The 18,931-nt window shown below is 37.2% G+C and overlaps 1 protein-coding gene and 1 non-coding gene across 2 annotated transcripts; both read left to right on the top strand.

The window, feature by feature from the left end:
- Positions 1-2,320: 2,320 nt before the first annotated feature.
- On the top strand, positions 2,321-6,040 carry LOC128243453 (uncharacterized). Its single transcript, XM_052961244.1, has one exon. It carries the CDS (start codon positions 2,387-2,389, stop codon positions 4,214-4,216), a length of 1,830 nt encoding a protein of 609 aa, XP_052817204.1. The 5' UTR covers positions 2,321-2,386; the 3' UTR covers positions 4,217-6,040.
- Positions 6,041-17,138: 11,098 nt separating this feature from the next.
- Positions 17,139-17,215, top strand: Trnaq-cug (transfer RNA glutamine (anticodon CUG)). Its single transcript has one exon. It is a non-coding gene; the product is annotated as a tRNA-Gln (tRNA).
- Positions 17,216-18,931: the final 1,716 nt, after the last annotated feature.

Raw genomic sequence — 18,931 nt, 5'->3', positions numbered from 1 at the left:
CATTTAACAGTTTATTTTGGTAATTAATAGCCTCCCGTAATATTTCACCACTCTATCAATTATATAAAAATGTATCTCGCAGTATGTTCCTTAATATAACTCGCGTATTCCTTTCTCTTTTCCATGTTTTTATGCCATGAAATATGGGACCATAATGATTTCTTATATATGTGCTTATATTTATTATATTTTGTCAAGAATATAGCACGTTTACGACAAAAACAGTCCTGTCCGATTGTCTGTATGTTAATAACATACTATTAACCAGTGTGTGCATACCACGTGATAAATTACGTCATAAATGCTACGTCGGAAGGCAACATTTTGCTTAAAATGAAGACTTAAATCAAAGATAATTTTCTTTTAGTACACCATTTTGAATAAAACGAAGGGCAGTCTTTGCCACTTAAAGAGTCCCGCCTTCTTTTTATTACTGAAGTTTGATAAGGTGATTAGTTTCATCAAACACTTCGACAAACCTGCATCCAAAACAATGTTTTGACAGTGCTCCGTCAGACGGCCGTATTGTGAAAAGGTTTGTCGAAGTGTTTTAAGAAACTAAACTCTCAATCAAACTCTGGTAGTCGTCCGTATGCGGAGTAGACTGTGCTTTGTTTCATTTAATATGGTGAAGAAATAGTGAAGTTATCTTTGGTTAAAGTCTTCATTCGAAACAAAATGTTGCCTTCCGACGTAGCATTTATGACGTTATTTACCATGTGGTATACACACACTGATTAACGTTAACCATTACTTAATTTAAAGTTTGAGACATAAAGATGCCAAAATTAAGAACAACTTTTTTAGAAATAAAATAGATTCCAAAATTGCGCTCCGGCACTGAATATACCACTTAATAAATAATTGATAGGAATACAAACATCTCAGATATACACGCTGCATTCTTCAGATGTACATGCGCACGGATGCATTTTTTTAATTCAATGACTTTAGCCAAATAACAAACTTAAATATTTTAATTCAAGATACCCTATGTAAAACTGTGTGAATTTTGGACGGATGGTATTTTAGGAGAACATCTTCCATCTTAGTGTTCAGCATATTATTTTGTCCAATGAGAAATCAGTATATTTTAAATTTGACAACACATTTATTTCAGTATATTAGCAGTCAGACCTTATCGATTTTAATCAGGTGAGCCGGTATAAATAAACATTGGCTGGTTCACTAAGTGGGTAGTTTACACAATAGTATGTAGACCACTAAAACAGTTAAATATTTGAAGTGCGTACTTACAAAGCAAATGGTTTGTAGCTAACAACTTTTAACCATTACATTTGTGATCATAAATGACTGTTTTCGCAGTAATTTCACAAAATCTCGTTCACGAAGGAGTAATTTCATTTTAAGTTAACAATGAATTAGGCAATATGTTACGATCTAACGAACCATCCCATACACATTGTGATCCATCTTCTTCTATTATAAACAACTGTAATAACAGTATGTTTTGAAGACTCCCAAATATTGAAGCGCTTAAAGTTACTCGTTCAAGTTTTATACGGTGGGACATTGAACAAAATATATCGTGTGAAATGTGAAAAATTCAAGATTCTATGATGAAATCATCATCAAAAAATTAAAACCTCCAATTGTTAATAATAATTTTAAACTGTGACCGAAAATGTTCTATCCGCCAGAAAAGGGGTAAAAAAAAACACTGTTAAGAATACAACCGATTTAGGCTTAGTTTACAGAATTTTCTACAATCTGCCACGCAGTAGCTGTTTGATGTTAAAAATGGACTATTACTCCCAAATAAGATTTACCACTATTAAAACAATTGTTTTAATTTACCAAAAAGGTTGAATACATGTTGAAAACAATGGTTCTTATGAAGGACACCGAGTTTAATTTGAAAGAAATGTGCAGTAAACCTGGTATTTCTACCTTATGACACAATTGAAGATCGCAGTAAATCTTTTAGCATTCACCAATCAATTCTTTTTGCGTTTTCAGCTATTAAAAACACAGTTACAATTTTTTTTATCAGTAATTAATATTTTCAATAAGTGCATTATTTAGTAAGTAGTAAAAGGTCAATCAGTCAAAATCTATGTTTGTTAGACATGTGTATGTATTGATTTTAAATAAGAGTGTCACTTTAATAAATAAAAGATAAAAATAATATAATAAAATAATTCCCTTTCGAAAATGATTGCCAACTTAAACATGTGGGCGAGTCCCTTTAAAGTATTTGGTTGGATTCTGTACGCACGTTTAATCATTGTATAAATCAAGATGAATAATTTATTAACGTAAATGACGTTTTTTTATCCATAAAATGCACACAATTCAGAATATTTCATTCTTTCTTTCGATTCATTTGTGAGCTTAACTGTCAACATCTAGCGTACAGTGAAAAATGAGGGGTTTCCTATGGATACTTTTACTCGCTTTAAGTGGACTTATAAGCCCAGCGCAAAGTGGAACGTTCACGTTAGAATTAGAGCAATATGCTTTGTCCGAACTGCGGATGCCTCGGTCCGCGGCGAGCGGAAACTTTACTGTTTTGCTGAAACAAGGACAAAAGGTACAGATGGAAATCTGTGTACATGAGGTGACACATATGAGCATACGTAACGTCGTTTACTCAAATGACGGCAACGTCGACTCCGTGGGGGTGTCGATCGACGGTCAACACGCTGGCTCGTTTGTGACCACGTATTTATCCGAGAATGGGAATGCTTGGAATAAATTCAAATCTACCGGGCCTCTGTCAGCAAAAGTGAAATTGGACATTGGTAGGCATACGATCACATTTGAAGCAATGCTGACCGACCCGTGGGGTGTGGAAATTGACAATGTTATCCTGCTTTTTGACGATGATCGGTTACAATACTCGGACCTCGTGTGTAATCTGTATTGCTTTGATATTAAATACGACGACGTCCCAAGAATGGACTCTATACCAAGCGGGCGGTTTGTCCAGAAGTCGGTTTCAACTCAATGTAGCGAGCAGGATAATATCAAAATTGAGGTGTACCACGAAACGGCCCAAGATTTTGACATCACAGCGACTTTGCCCAAGTACCAAAGCTTTGCCAACAACAGAGAACCCGATTATAGTCAATGTGTTCTGCCAAGCCCATATTGGGTTTTCAAAGATAAGGTCATATCACCATCAACGGCGGAGACAACATATGTTAACTCGTCATTGAAGTTTTCTGGGACTCATTCTAGCGTCGATGTGAACGTCGATTTTAGTTTCAAAAAGATAACACCCTCAAGGGAAGTTGACGAACGGTTAATGAGTACAAATCTGTTTATAAAGCTTAGAAATCTTCCAAGAGAAAACGTAAAAATAAAACCCGAGTATATGCAGGGCGGACGTTGGCTAGCGTTAGTTGAACTAATGTTCACGCCATTTAGCGCTGAGCAAACGTGGCTGATTCCCGCCCATACATGGTCCCCAACTAGCGTTAACAAAATCCGTCTGGTCGTACAGCCCGGTCAACAGCAAGTGGTCTTTGATACAATCAGGCTAGATGCAAGGAGACCGAGAGACGAGACGATAGAACTGTACGCTAGCGCGAACGTCGTGTACCAAGGTGTCCGTCTGGGCTTCTGGCAACACTGGAAGGAACATCCGGCCTCCATGACAGTAAGCGTCCAGAATGGAAGTCAACCGGTGGAGTACTCAAGGGTGGACAGCATTCGTGTGTACGCCAAGGTTCCGTGGACAGGCGGTTACGCGCAGGTGCTAGTTTTGTTCCAAGATGGTCGCACGCGGATACAGACAGTCACCCCTCATGGGCTTGATAATATCCCATTCGGGGCGTCTGTTAACATTGGTCAGCCCCAAAATACGAGTGAACATCGCCCATACTCTCCTATCTCGCATGTGTCAATCGACCCGAAATCGAACCGCTTGGTTTTGAGATATTACAACGGCAACCAGGCTACGTTGGAGTTCGAAACCTCATTTATTGGAACTAGACTAAAAGTAAGGGACATCAACTTTAAGAGTTCAAGAGTTACCCACCCAATAATGACTTTCCGTTCCATGTGGGTAAGTGATGGACATTCGGATACTGATCACGTGACATTCAATGGCGACATTTCCCGCCATATAAGTTCAAACTGGACGGAGCTTTATGGGATTTCAGCGGTGTTCTTTCGGAAATGTATTTCGATGCATAATACCCAGGGCCCGGATATAACGATCACGTTCTTATCAAAGGCGGACTTATAATCAAAGCACTGAGAGTACTGAAAGGGACAATGACTTAATCAAGTCGATGGTTTGTTGTCTAACGCGAAAAAAGTATTAATTTGAAACTTAAAACATGAAAACCCTTCTTTCAAATGACAACATTAGCAATTCAAATTAGCGATATGTAAATGTATGACATTGAGCCAACCGGGTCAATATTCTTTCCTTTGTTGGTGAATTATGGTTGGTCTCGAAAGTGTTGTAGACGCTGATATTTCAACGTTAAAACAACTTTTAAGAATTAATTAAACTTTAGTGTTAGGCTTACATGAAGTATGAATACTTGAAGACTTATAGTCTCTGACAAATGGAGTAGAGCTAGCCCCAATTTTTCGAAACTTCTTAAGTCCCTTATAACAGGATTAAGCTTATCTCTTATTTTTGTTGTTCTATAAAATGTGTTATATTTACTTCTTTAAGAATATCTAAAATTATGTAGGAATAATCTGCATGCTTATCAGAATAAACCATTTTTCATTTATCGAAATCCAATTTCAGTAAGTATTTTGGCTCATTGAAATAAGCGACTTATGCCTTTTACAGAACTTTTGAGAAATATGGGGCCTGGGTTATGAACAGTTTTTACTAATTCAAATTCCAATCTTCAAGTCCCAATTTCGTTGTATGATGTATATATTTATAAAAACTGTCGATAGAATGTTAAATCAGGCTTTTTTTAAATAAATTGGTACACGGATCCGCCGCCCAATTATTACGAAAACTCAAAACAAAACAAAATTGAAAAAAAAAATAAAAAAATAAAAATGGGGGGGGGGTATTTTTTTTTTAATATTGAAAAAAGTAAATCAGTTGGGTTTTTTGCGCACATGAAATGATGTTAAACCTGTTGCCTGTTCCTTTGCAACATAAGGATGCAGTTTTTGTTTTTGTTTTCAAAATGGCGGCCTCAATTGAGCTGAGATCATACAAAAAAAAATTCTCATTTTCAACATAGCATCTGCATTTAAACATTTTTTGTGGAATAACTGACATCAAGGCTGATGTCTGTATCAACTGTAACAAATCACATATAAACCATATTAATTGCTACAATATATCGTCCTGTGTTTGTCCCAGGGGGCATAAATTGTTAAACAAACTATATGGTGACTACTATTTAAGTAATCAAAATCTTGGGTAACTTAAATTTTGTTAAAACTGCAGAGAAATATCTTAACTTCAAAGAATTCATTTCTGAATATAAAGTCATTTTTATTATTTACATTTCCTTCTTCCATTTAATAAATAATTGAGTCAGTGAAATGTGTTACATTGTGCTTTTTCTGTTGAGAAGAAGTAGTGCCCAGCAATGAGAAGACACAGGCATATTCATTGTAAGGTTAATATGTGGAAATAGTGTTGCAAATAGGAAAACTCTTGCAGTCAGGATGTGCTTCAAAAAAACATCAACAAAAAGTGACAGTAAAACTGAAAGTTTGTAATAATATTGACTTAAAATGTGATACCATTATACGGTGGAAGTGTATAAAATGTTTATATAATGATTACATTAATTTGAATTTGATATTAGTAGGAGAGAAAATTGGACTGTAAAGCCAAACATATGTTTATGACAAAGTGAGCATTTGAACATATCACTAGTCATTATAATATTGAGGCATTGAAGACAATGTGTTGCATAGAAATCAAAACATACTTAAACATTTCAAATGTCATTCATATGTATCTATGATAATGTCTTTCCTGTTTGTTGTTATTTTGATCTTTTGGTTTTGGGTTTCGCCACAAAAGCTATGAAAAATACATGTACATGTAGTATAAAAAAATAGTATGAGTATGAAATCCTTTTTTATTTCATTTTTTTTCGCACCACCCGTCCAACATTTTTTCACAAAAAATCCGTTATCCAATTAATTAAAAAAAATGGCCTCATAAACAAAATATTGTAACATTTATTGAAATGAAAATGTCAAAAACAAATTATTTGCAAATGAAAGTTTGGCAAATAGTGTTCACGTATCTAAAGGGACACACTACAAAATGTACAACGTCACCATTTGATACATTGCCCGTATTCAAATGTTGTATTCTGAACTTTCCTCTCAACATTCGATTCCGCGACAAAGTTCGATTTTGATTATACAATGTTGTCGTTTGTTCCAGCTCAACTTTCATACAACAAAATTAAAAGCGTCAGAATAGACCTAAAGTGCTCACCTGATTCAAATGACCAAACGTGCTCACCTGATTCAAATGACCAAACGTTCAGTGTAGTTGTTATTAAGGTTATTGTTGCCTGCATAGGAAGTAAACTGTTGCCGATAGGTTCATGGATGATATTGGTTACTAAGGAAGTAAGTGAATACTCGGTTATTATCTGGTTACTAAGGTAGTTATTGGTTGCTAAGAAAGTTACTGGTTACCTTTATGTAAAAAAACATGTATTTTTTTAAATTTGTCTATTAGAAAAGACGTAAGGTATTTTGAATACCAGCCCAGGGGCGTGGTCAGCTTTGACTCCAGTCCAAGGGAATTATTTAAACAATTTTGATTCGAGCCCCTACATGAGACTGGTCTGAGTTATTTATTTTCAGAGAAGATTATATATTTAACATTATACTATAAAGGTATATAGAAAACCTGGTACCACAGGGGAAGGGCCAGTTTGTTCTGAACAAATTTGTCCAAGGGCTACATACCTTACGCCCAGGCCTGCTTTGACCACACAGACATAATTTAAACAATTTTAGCATAACAGCCACTGCATGGCACTACATACACATTATCAAAAGTCTTGGCCTTGTATTTTAGAGAAGATCTTATTTTTGAGTATAAAGGAAACCAGGGACTGCTTGGGCAGTTCAACTTTAAACTACATGGCCATTATTTGAACAACCTTGATGAAGGACTACTCAATGAGGATGTATTGTTTTGTGGTCACTGAGTCGGAAAAGTAAGTTTTCTACGGTTTCCCTCACATAACAAGACCACACATTCTAACTACATCATGCCAACGAGAGCGACTTAATTAGTATCTATTTAATAAATTACAACCATATTCCAATTAACTCTGACTTGTTCCTACTTTACAAGGAAATCGACAGATGATTGTATCCTTGAACAAGCTCTTCTATCCAATTAAATGCTGGCAGAAAAAAACAAGAACATGTATATAACACCCAAAATAGACATGTAAACGTAGTTGTGTAATTAGAGTTCAACGTGTGTACGAGGTAATAATGCCGACAAATCCTTGGTTTGTTGTTGTAAAAGTCGATTTCAAGCAGATTAAAGTCGAATTTCATGTAAAGATATACTCCGTTACAAAAGAATGATTGTTATACGGGTTGGATTGTCATAAAACAATCCGCAAAATATCACGCTGAAACAATGTCAAGGATTGCGAAATTGTTCAGCACATTTTAGAAGAGAAAGGACTCTAATACACAGCTTATTCCTACACTTTATATTTCAGGTTTGTTCTTTGCGATGATTTAAATCGGCTGCTACTAAATAAGTCTGATTTGATGGCCATTTTGAGTGAAACGGATGAAAAAAACTTGTACATGTATCCATAGCCTGATATATATGCTTTTTTACTCTTCTACCTATATCCTCATACATACACCTTTTCACTCCTCTACCCATAGTCTCATACGCTCGAGTATATGCAGGGCGGTCATTGGCTGGCGTTGGATGGACTAGAGTTCAAGTTATTCAGCGCTATGTACACGTGGCTAATTCCACCCCATATGTGGTCTCGAAGTAACTGTTACAAAATCCGTCAAGCTAAATACACGCAGACCGAAATACGAGACGATGAAAGTGTACGCTAGCACGAACGTCGTGTACCAAGGGGCTGGGCTTCTGGAAACACTGGAATGAACAGACGGCCTTCATGACAATTGGCGTCCAGGACGGAGGTCATTCGGCGGATAACACACGAGTGGACAGCGTGTTCGCCATGGTTCCGTGGACGAGCGGCTTCGCGCAGGCGCTTGTTTTGTTAAAAGCTGGTCGAACGCGGATACAGACAGTCACTCATTATGGGCTTGATCCTATCCCCTCCGGAGCGAGTATTTACTTTAATAATCCCAAAAATACGAATGCAAATCACCCATACTCTCCTATCTCGCTAAATCTAACCAATTTGTTTGAGGTATAACAAATGCAACCATGCTACGTTGGAGTTCGAAACCTCATACCCTGGAACCAGACTTAAGTAAAAGACATCTACTTCAAGAGTTATCCACCAAATAAAGACTTTCTGCTCCATGTGGGTAAGTGATAGACAAGCAGATACCGATCATGTGACAATTAATGGTGACATTTCCCGCCATATTATTTCAAACTGGTAGGAGCTTGATAGGATTTCAGCGGTGTTCTTTTAGAAATGGATTTTGATGCATAATGCAAAGTGCCCGGACATGGATCAAGTTCTTATTAAAGTCGGACTTATGATAAGCAATGTACAGCAAATTTTCAGAGCATTTAAAAAGTGCTTCGACTTTTGATCATATTATGCTTGCCGTTGATTTATAGAAAATTATGCGGTTCACTTTTAGGACATTCTCATCTCATTTCAACCTTGGCATCTTGCTTGCCTACAGAAACGGCATGGTCTGCAATTCTTTGTTGGTACCTACAAAGTTCTTGTTCGTGTTGTTCTTGGTATTGCTACAGCTTTATAAACAATTGGGGACTTGATTGCTGAATATGATTCGAAAACCCAATTGTTATTGACAGATGAACAGTTGTGTAGCTTTAAAAATGCTCAACAAGCCCTACAAGGTCACACGTCGATATTACTTCCACAACCAAGCGACCAGCTGTGGATTGTCACTGGTGGATCTGTTTTTGGGCATATTGACGCTACACACTTTGTCACAAGGGACAATAAACTAGCTTTAGCCGGGTTTCAATACTTACTAGTAGTTAAGAAAGGTGGCGTGGTTACCGTGTGAAACGATTGTGTAGGAGGCAGTTCTCTACGAGACTACGAGTCACCTAGTTCCTTTCCAATTGTCAGCCGATACCAAGTCCTTGTTCCTCGGACAACCCATTATGGTTTGATAACCGCTCTTCATCTCAGATTGGATCACCCTACCAAACAACAACTTGACACGAAACGACATTACTTTGCCCTGACTAACCAGCAGAAGTAAACCATGTAAGTTATCCGTGTTACATTTGAACACCGTTTAGCAGTTGCCAAGAACAGTTCAATGCCATATTAGCGAGCAACCACCAGAGTGTATTGGTTTGTTGTTTGCTGCTGACGTCTGACAGAGAAATAACCATTTTGTATTGGTTGTCTGTGAAACTGTAACCTCGTCTTATGCATGTTCCATCATTCCAAATGAAAACCGATCAGCTTCACGTGACTGGCTTGCATACCTCATTACAGAGCTACGTCACCTTACTCGCCAGCTGTAGTTTATATTGGTCCTGCACCTTGATTCGCTCGATTGCTTCATTACAGAACTACATTCCTAACGTGGTCCGCCAGTTGTTGTTCGTGGTGATCCTGCACCTAGATTCACTTTGCTAAGAAACGAAATGCTCTTTCTAATGTTACACTTAATATTGGTCGTCTGAAAAATCCAAACAGGAACCCTGTAGCTGGAAAGTGTACAGGCGATTCAGGAACTCGAGCATGAACTGGGCTTGGTGGAGGACTTTTTATGTATGGTTGGTCTCGCATTGGCAGTAGCGCGTTTGAACACTCAACTAGAGGTGCTGGAATCTCCTCAAGAGAGCTTTAGACACAAAGAAGCCATGACTAGATGACTGTGCAATTGATGGTAATATCAGTGACATTGTGAATGCTTTTGCCTCCTGTAATTCCTCTTATGTTGTCTTATCCAAGCCAGATTGAGGTTTCAAATAACAATATCACCGGTCACGAAAGAGACATTGAAGAACATCTTATCGATGTACCGTTTTCACGTACTGCAAGTAAACGCTCAAAGCCGACAAACTCTCACAGGAAGATCGCCCAAATACTTACCGGATTATGCAGCTTGGTGTGATATTCTGTGCATACGCTGTTTAATACGTGTAGTTATCTTGCATTTTTTTGGTATCTTATATAATATTTATTTGTATAGAATTATACGTTGGAGTTCTTATCACACGTTGTGTTTATATACATGTTGTTACTTTGTATTCCATATTAACGATGTTTCTTCATTGTCTAATATAGAAGTGATTCAACTAAGCAAAATATAGAATTTTGCAATTCTGTACAAATATCTAGTTTTATGAAAAAGTCTGATTAATATTAAATTCTTAATTAAGTAAAACAAAATTTATAAGTTTAAAGAGAAACGGAGACAATAAAGCAAAATTTGCTGCCATTGATTCGAGAGTAAACTTAACATCACTATTAGATTTTGAAAAGTGTTTGTTTGATATTAGTCTAAAGGAAAATTGTAAATCCTCGAAGCGATGCCAGTTTTGACCCAGAAAAAATGTCACAAGATATCCTTTCTTCTAGAGTAAAGTCATAATTATCAGATTTGAAGAAGCTCATGGGAAACTTGTAACCCGACGGGATTGGACCAGTTTTGAGCCCCGAGCCACGATTTGAACAGACTTGATAGAAGACCACTATATATTGATACACACAAAATATAAGGCGTTTACGCATAATGGACTCAGACAAGAAGATTTTCATAAAATTCCCTATAGATGTATGTAAGAAATTTGTGATCGCCGGAGCGGGGTCATCATTTTTAACTTGGTAGATGACCACTAGACAATGCAACACACAAAATATTTGTTCCTTTTGGTTGCTATGGCATCAATAGTTTGCACTGCATGGAATTAATATTTATGAACACTTTTGAAATGATACTACCCAAGGAAGATCCCTGTGAAGATTCATCACCTGGTGATTACGGAGGAGATAGTGTTTATAAGCATTGTTGACGCCGGACGCCGGACACCGGACGCTGGACTAGACCAAACACAAAAGCTCAACTTGGGCACTACGTGGCCAGGTGAGCTTAACAATAAATTCAAGCTTGTCGCTCTAAAGCTTTTCAATTTTTCAGGGTTATCATTAAAGAGTTGGCTTTGCTTCATTTAAATGTAAGTTATGATAACCTGTAAAATATTGTTACATCTTCATAGATACTTCCGTAGCCATAGCCTCGTAAATACGCCTTTTACTCCTCTACCCATAGTCGTACATTTACGCCTTTTTTAATCCTCTACCCATAGTCTCACATATACGCCTTTTTCACTCCTCTACCCAGAACCTCATTTATACGCCTTTTTACTCCTCTACCCATAGCCTCATATATACGGTTTTTTACTCCTCTACCCATGGCCTTACCTATACGTCTTTTATTCCTCTACCCATAGCCCCACATATACGCTTTTTACTACTCTACCCATAGCCTCACATATAAGTCTTTTGACTCCTCTACGGTTAGCCTCACTTATACGTCTTTTTACTCCTTTACATATAGTCTCACATATACGCCTTTTCTACTACTCTACCCATAGCCTCACATTTACGCTTTTTTACTCATCTACCCATAGCCTCACATATACGCCTTTTTACTCCTCTACCCATAGCCTCACGTATACCCTTTTCCTCCTCTACCCATAGCCTCACATATATGCGTTTTTCTTCTCTACCCATAGCCTCACAAATACGCCGTTATCGATTTAAATAAGGGTAATGGATGGAAATATAAAGTGGCTGGCTCACTTAGTTGGTAATTTGCAAACAAATATGTAGACCACTTAAATAATGAAAGGTTGTTAGAACGTACTTACAAAATTAATGGTCTGATGCTCACTACCACATTACATTACATAATGTAATCATATTCGACATTTTTTGCCAGTAATCCTTTCAAAATCCAGTATTCAAAGGAGTGATTTCATTTTAAGATCACAATGAATTAAGCAATAGATTACGATCTATCGTACCAACTCATATACATTGTCATATTTTTCTATCTTAAACAATTGTAATAACCGGATTGTAATGGTAGTACGCTTTGAACACTCACACATATTGAAGCGCTTAAAGGCACTCGTTCACGTTTGATAGGGCCAGACATCAAAAATATTAATGTCGTGTGTAATGTTAAATAGAGCTCTTATTGTTTGTTACATTTTAAATGTTACAGAAAATCCTTTTTTTTTCAGAAAAAAAGTAAATGGTTCTGTTAAGAATTAAACCATTTAAGGCTTAGATTTACATAATTCTGGGCAAGCAAGTACCATCCAGTAGCTGTTTGGTGTTGTTTTGTTTTAAAAGTAAGGAAAACAATGTCTCAATTTCAAAATTGGATGCCAACATTAAATATGTGACCGAGTCCCTCTAACGTATTTTGTTAGAATTTCTACGCATATTTAATCGACCTTTTTAATCCATAAAATTAACGCAATTCATAATATTTCATTCTTCTGTCGATTCAGTTGAAAGTTTTACTGTTAACAATCTAGAGTTTAACTAGTAAAAAAATGAATTTTCTCTGGATACTTTTACTCGCTTTAAATGGACTTATAAGCCCAGCGCAATGTGGAACGTTCACGTTAGAATTAGAAAATTATGCTTCGTCCGAATTGCGAAAGCCTCGGTCCGGGGCGAGCGGAAACTCTACTGTTTTGCTGAAACAAGGACAAATGGTACAGTTGGAAATATGCGTAAGTGAGGTGATGAATATGAGCATACGTAATGTCATTTACTCAAATGACGGCGACCGTGATTCCGTGAGGGTGTCAATCGACGGTCAACACGCTGGGTCGTTTGTGACACAGCAGTTATCAGAGAATGGGAATGGTTGGAATAAATTCAAATCCATCGGGTCTATGCCAGGAAAAGCGAAATTGGACATTGGTAAGCATTCAATCACATTTGAAGCAACGGAGACCGACCAGTGGGGTGTGGAAATTGACAATGTTGTCCTGCTTTTTGACGATGACCGGTTAAAATACTCGGACATTGTGTGTAATCGGAATTGCTTTGATATCAAATACGACGATGTCCCAAGAATGGACTCCATACCAAGCGGGCGGTTTGTCCAGAAGTCGATTTCAACTCAATGTAGTGAGCAGGATAATATAAAAATTGAGGTGTACCACGACACGGCCAAAGATTTTGATATCACTGCGACTAAACCAAAGTACCAAAGCTTTACGAACAACAGAGATCCTGATTATGATCAATGTGTTTTACCAAGCCCCTATTGGGTTTTCAAAGATAATGTCATAGCCCCAAACACGGCGGAGACAAAATATGATAACGCGTCTTTGACGTTCTCGGGAACAAAAGATACTGTGAATGTGAATGTTGCTTTTAGTTTCAAAAAGATTACACCCTCGAGGGAAGTTGACGAACGGTTAATGAGTACAAATCTGTTTATAAAGCTTAGAAATCTTCCAAAGGAAAACTGTAAAATAAAACTCGAGTATATGCAGGGCAAATGTTGGCAAGACTTGGATGAACTCGAATTCTCACCATTAAGCACTGAGCACACGTGGCTGATTCCATCCCATTCGTGGTCTCCAAGCAGCGTTAACGAAATCCGTCTGGCTGTAAAGCCCGGTCAACAGCAAGTGGTATTTGATACAATCAGGCTAGATGCAAGGAGACCGAGAGACGAGACGATAGAACTGTACGCTAGCGCGAACGTCGTGTACCAAGGTGTCCGTCTGGGCTTCTGGCAACACTGGAATGAACATCCGGCCTCCATGACAGTATACGTCCAGGACGGAATTCATCCGGTGGAGTTCACAAGGGTGGACAGCATTCGCGTGTACACCAAGGTTCCGTGGACTGGCGGTTACGCGCAGGTGCTCGTTTTGTTCCAAGATGGTCGCAACCGGATACAGACAATTACCCCTCATGGGCTTGATTATATCCCCTTCGGAGCGTCTATTTACATTGGTCAGCCCCAAAATACGAGTGACCACCGCCCATACTGTCCTATTTCGCTTGTATCAATTGATCCGAAATCCAACCGCTTGGTTTTGACATATTACAACGGCAACACAGCAACGCTGGAGTTCGAAGCCTCATCCATTGGAACCAGACTTAAAGTAAGGGACATCAACTTCAAGAGCTCAAGAGTTATCCACCCAATCATGACTTTCCGTTCCATGTGGGTAAAAGATGGACAAGCGGATACCGATCACGTTACTATAAATGGTAACATTTCCCACCATATTAGTTCAAACTGGAATGAGCTTTATGGGAATTCAGCGGTGTTCTTTCGGAAATGTATTTCGACGCATAATACCCAGGCTCCAGACATAACGATCAAGTTCTTATCAATGGCGGACTTTTAATCCAAGCATTGAGAGTGCTGAAAGGGGCAATGCCTTAATCACATCGATGGTTTGCTGTCTAATTCGAAAACAGTATTGCCTTAAAATTAAAACATAAAACCGTTGGTTCAGATAACAATATGATCATTTCAAATCAGCGATATGTACATGTATGACATTGAGCCAACCGCGTCGATAGTCTTACTTTCGTTGTTGAATTATGGTTGGTCTCGAAAGTGTTGTAGACGCTGATATTCGAACGTTAAAACAACACGTTACTTGAACTTAAGTCTTAGGCTTACATCAAGTATGAATACTTCCAAATAACACTTATTATCTCTGACGTATGAAGAAAAGCTCAGGATTTTGAACATCTCATACTAAACCAATTTCCAATCTTCAAGTCCCCATTATTTTTGTAAATTTATATAAACCTTTTATAGAATTATAATGTTTTTGAAATGAAAATGTCAAAACATAAATATTATTGTTAAAGTCGCACTCTTATTCAAATTCAATACATAATTATGCACAACAAACATAATTTTTGAGTGATACACCTTTAACTACTTACTAAATAATGCATATAGGAAAAATATTAATTACTGACAACAAGTGTTGCCAGCTTTGAGTGGAACTATGGCGGGAAGCCGTCTGGATAACCTTGGTTTTGGGATACTGCGTATCATCTTTACAAATGAAATGGTTTCATTGCCTATTTTGTTGTTGTTTGATTTTACTTTGTAAAGGCAATTGGTCATGTTTTCACGACATATAGTTTTTATCACTATTTTTTTCGAAGGGACGGGGAAAAGGCATTGTTTCCCTCTAGTAAACGTTGAACTTTCGTCGTCCATTGATAATGCATTTACCTCGAAGCCTTTTCTTTTTAAATCCTGAAGGCATTCCAATGTCAGGAAAGGCTCCATTGCTTTCGAAGAGCCCGTCCAGTTCTTCCCGCATTAGTGCTTCGTTGCTTGAATTTATGATTGCATTCTTGCAAAATATACAATTTTTTTAGCAATACAAAAGCTCAAACATTTCTTTGAATATTTGCCGACAATTGTCACGTGCCCTGATGAAAAGAAGAATATATGCATTAAAGACGTTTACAGAAGTGTATGATTTCAATTATTCGATCCATCAAAATATATTTAAGAATGGATTTGTATTTATACAAATAGTTTGCAAAGTATAAAAATATGGACACTGAAGATAGTTTAACTTTTCGGTTTATATCTTTAAAATTATGGGGGGACAGACATGCATGTTCATTACATGGCAAGGGCGGTTCCAGGATTCGACATTAGAGGGGGCGTCGGAAGCGAAGAAAAATATTTGGTTTAAAGATTTAGCTGGGAAGGGGTATACTCCCCCTAAATAAATTAACAATATCTAGTCCGAAATTCTGACTTTGGGCGTACTATTATTTTGTTTCTTCTATATTGAATTAAAAGTAAACTTGGACGAGTTTAAGGGGATGGGGTGCCCCCCCCCCTCCCCCCTGGATCCGCTAGTGCAAGGTGTTTTCCTTAACTTATTTTGAAGAGCATTCTGTGCTTGTTGCAAGCTTACAAGATGAATATAACTGGAATCCTATTTACCGGACAAGCTGTTGTTACTGTGACCAGTTCCTCGTTTCTGTCAGCCGCCATCAGCCGAAACCTCTACCCACAATTCATCTGTTTCCCTACAATTCCAATATTTACAACATTCAAGTACTATAAGAAAGATACTAAAGAAGCATTTCCTTGTATAACTAAGCTACTAGTTTAATTATAACCGTCACTGGAATGCATTTACTTGAATTAAGTACAATTGTGTTTTATACCATAACTTTATAATAGTTCATTTTATATGTATGAATAGTTACTCAGAATTTCGAATTTCTTCTTCCACTGCACGTGAACATGACTGGGCAACTGTCTCAATGCTCTCGCCGATTTCTCACTTCCTGTTATTGAGTGTCTTCTTATTAACAAGGGGAAGGTTCCGGAAGGCAAGAATATTATTCATTTGTTGTTCCCTAACGCCAGCGTTGATCATGGCTAAAGAATTGAAGCACTTCAAAAAATATATATAACCTATTTGACGTTAATTAGGGATTTTTGAGGTTAACATTCATTCAGGTTATAGTAATATGTACTGAAAACTGTAGCAAACTATTATTTAGCTTTATTTTTGTAATTTTCGAAAGAAACATTTACCTGCAGCTAACTTTGTATTTAAATCAAAGCATCGAGTTCCGGTTTTGTGATCACTAGCCTTGTGTCGTTTTCCAGTCGGCACTGTGTTGTCAGCCAGACATGACATGCATTCTATATGAAGAATATTCCAAAGACCGTATTTAGTTTCTGGTGTTATGTTTGTAAGCAACAACTGTTCCACGCACTTGCAACATTTTTTCAAGCCGTCTATTAAAATCTTTAACTCAACAACTCGTCTTCCTTCCAAGTCACACTCGCCTATCTTACGAATCTGTACATGATTCTGCATCCGTTTCTTGATGTTTTCTTTAGTAAACTTTCCATTTTTCTTGCGAATATCCATGTCTTCTGTGTCGTTGCATCGTTCTTTTGCATTTGTATTTTATATGACGTTATTTCCGGTTTTACACTTGCTAACACAGATTGTACGTATCGGACTAAGTCCGCCCGGTTAGCTCAATCGGTAGAGCGTTGGACTCTGAATCGGACAACCCGGGTTCGATTCCCGGGCGGACCAGGTCACTTCTGTTGTGATTGGTTATGAAATCCTTTCTACGACCATTCGCACTGTACCACTGCCCCTGGCATGTACAGAAGTTGTCAGTTCCTTGCAGAGGTGAAGGCACCTAGTACTGGTTTCACACCAGGATAGGTGTGCGGTGGTTGAACTGTCACTCTGGGGCCCTTCAATGTGCTCACGCCGGGACCCGGAGTATAAACTACTAACACCACCACGTATCGGACTCTTGATCAGAAGGATCCGGGTTTGATCCCCACTCGGAGCATCGTTTAATGATAGTACTGTTAGTCAGCCAGGAATGTTAAATGGTTATGATTTTATGTATATGATATATCTTAAAAAAGTTATGTAACATGTTTATGTATAGATGATCATCGCAAATTATAATTAATCTTACCAAAACGCATGTACGTGAATGTGCATAATCTCAGCCGTTCATGAAACCGATAGATTTATCAATTATTAATGCAAATCTATCAAAAACACATTTTGTTAAGGAAAATCATATTTCCGTTGCATTTGCTTAATGCAATTTTAACATTTCTTTCTTGGTTATTGGAGGAAATACCGCTCTTTTTGTATTCAATTTTCAAAATATCACAATTTAACGCCAGCATTACAACAACATTAATCAAAACAATGTTGACGTCAGCAACGTTAAAGCAACCGTTTCTGAACGCATTGTTTTAAATTGGTTGCTTAATTAGCCCGAAAACACTCATATTACATGACACGAAAGGCTGAATATCAGGCTATAAAATGATAGAAAAATATAGTAAGTGCCGTGCATTTAAGAAAGTTATTTTTACTTTACGGCTTGAACGCAAATATACGTGCACAATTATCTAATAACACTCAGCTTATCTTCTGCACATTAAATGATTTGCACATTTGTTAAAAATTCATATTGAGTGTGTTATATAACTGTATTAAGGCATCTTTACAGCCGTTTCCATACATTTATAAATACAAAACTTTAGAAAGAAAATATAAAAATCTGCGATTTGATTTTTTGTTAGCAATCTTTTATCACTGGGTTGCAGATATTTACGCAAAAATTTGCTCTTTCCAAGACATAATATGTGCTAAGAACGTCATTAGTTTCTAAGGAAATCTTTGGATGCTTTTTAAGAAAGTGTTTAATAAGGAAGTCCTTTATTCTAAGCTAAGTAAGTCACTGGTTGCTAAGAAAGTCATTGGCTGCAATAAATGTAATTAGTTACTAAGCACTACATAAGGCTTCATACCAATATCAAAAGTTTGGCCTTGTGGTTTTAGAAGATATATTTCTCTATAAATATATGGAAAACCATGGATCCCTCGCCCGGTATTCATAAAACATATTCAGTCATTTCTTAACATTAGTCAATTCAAAGTTAGATGCACTGGTAATATGATATCACTAAAGAATATTTTTTCTCCCACCTCAGATAAGTAGATCCAATAATTTAACCATGCTAGATATTCTTATCTTGCCCACGGGCGAAGATAAAATGCCCGTATGGAACTCCTTTTTAACGGTCGTCACATTATAATTACCTCTCTTGTTGAAGACTGTCTTCTGTAGCATCATAGAAACCTTGTCTTGTGGCAATATTTAGAAAGCTTATTAATTATTTCTCGCTTCAAATGTCACTATAAAACAGTTTTCACGCACATTTCAAGAAATAATGCGTCACTCTCCTCCGAACTATTTAAAGATCAAATTGACAA

Source organism: Mya arenaria, chromosome 2 (assembly GCF_026914265.1).
Source record: "Mya arenaria isolate MELC-2E11 chromosome 2, ASM2691426v1".
Taxonomy (NCBI): Eukaryota; Metazoa; Mollusca; class Bivalvia; order Myida; family Myidae; genus Mya; species Mya arenaria.
Note: the sequence above shows the minus strand (reverse complement) of the source record. Positions and strands in the feature narration are given on the sequence as shown.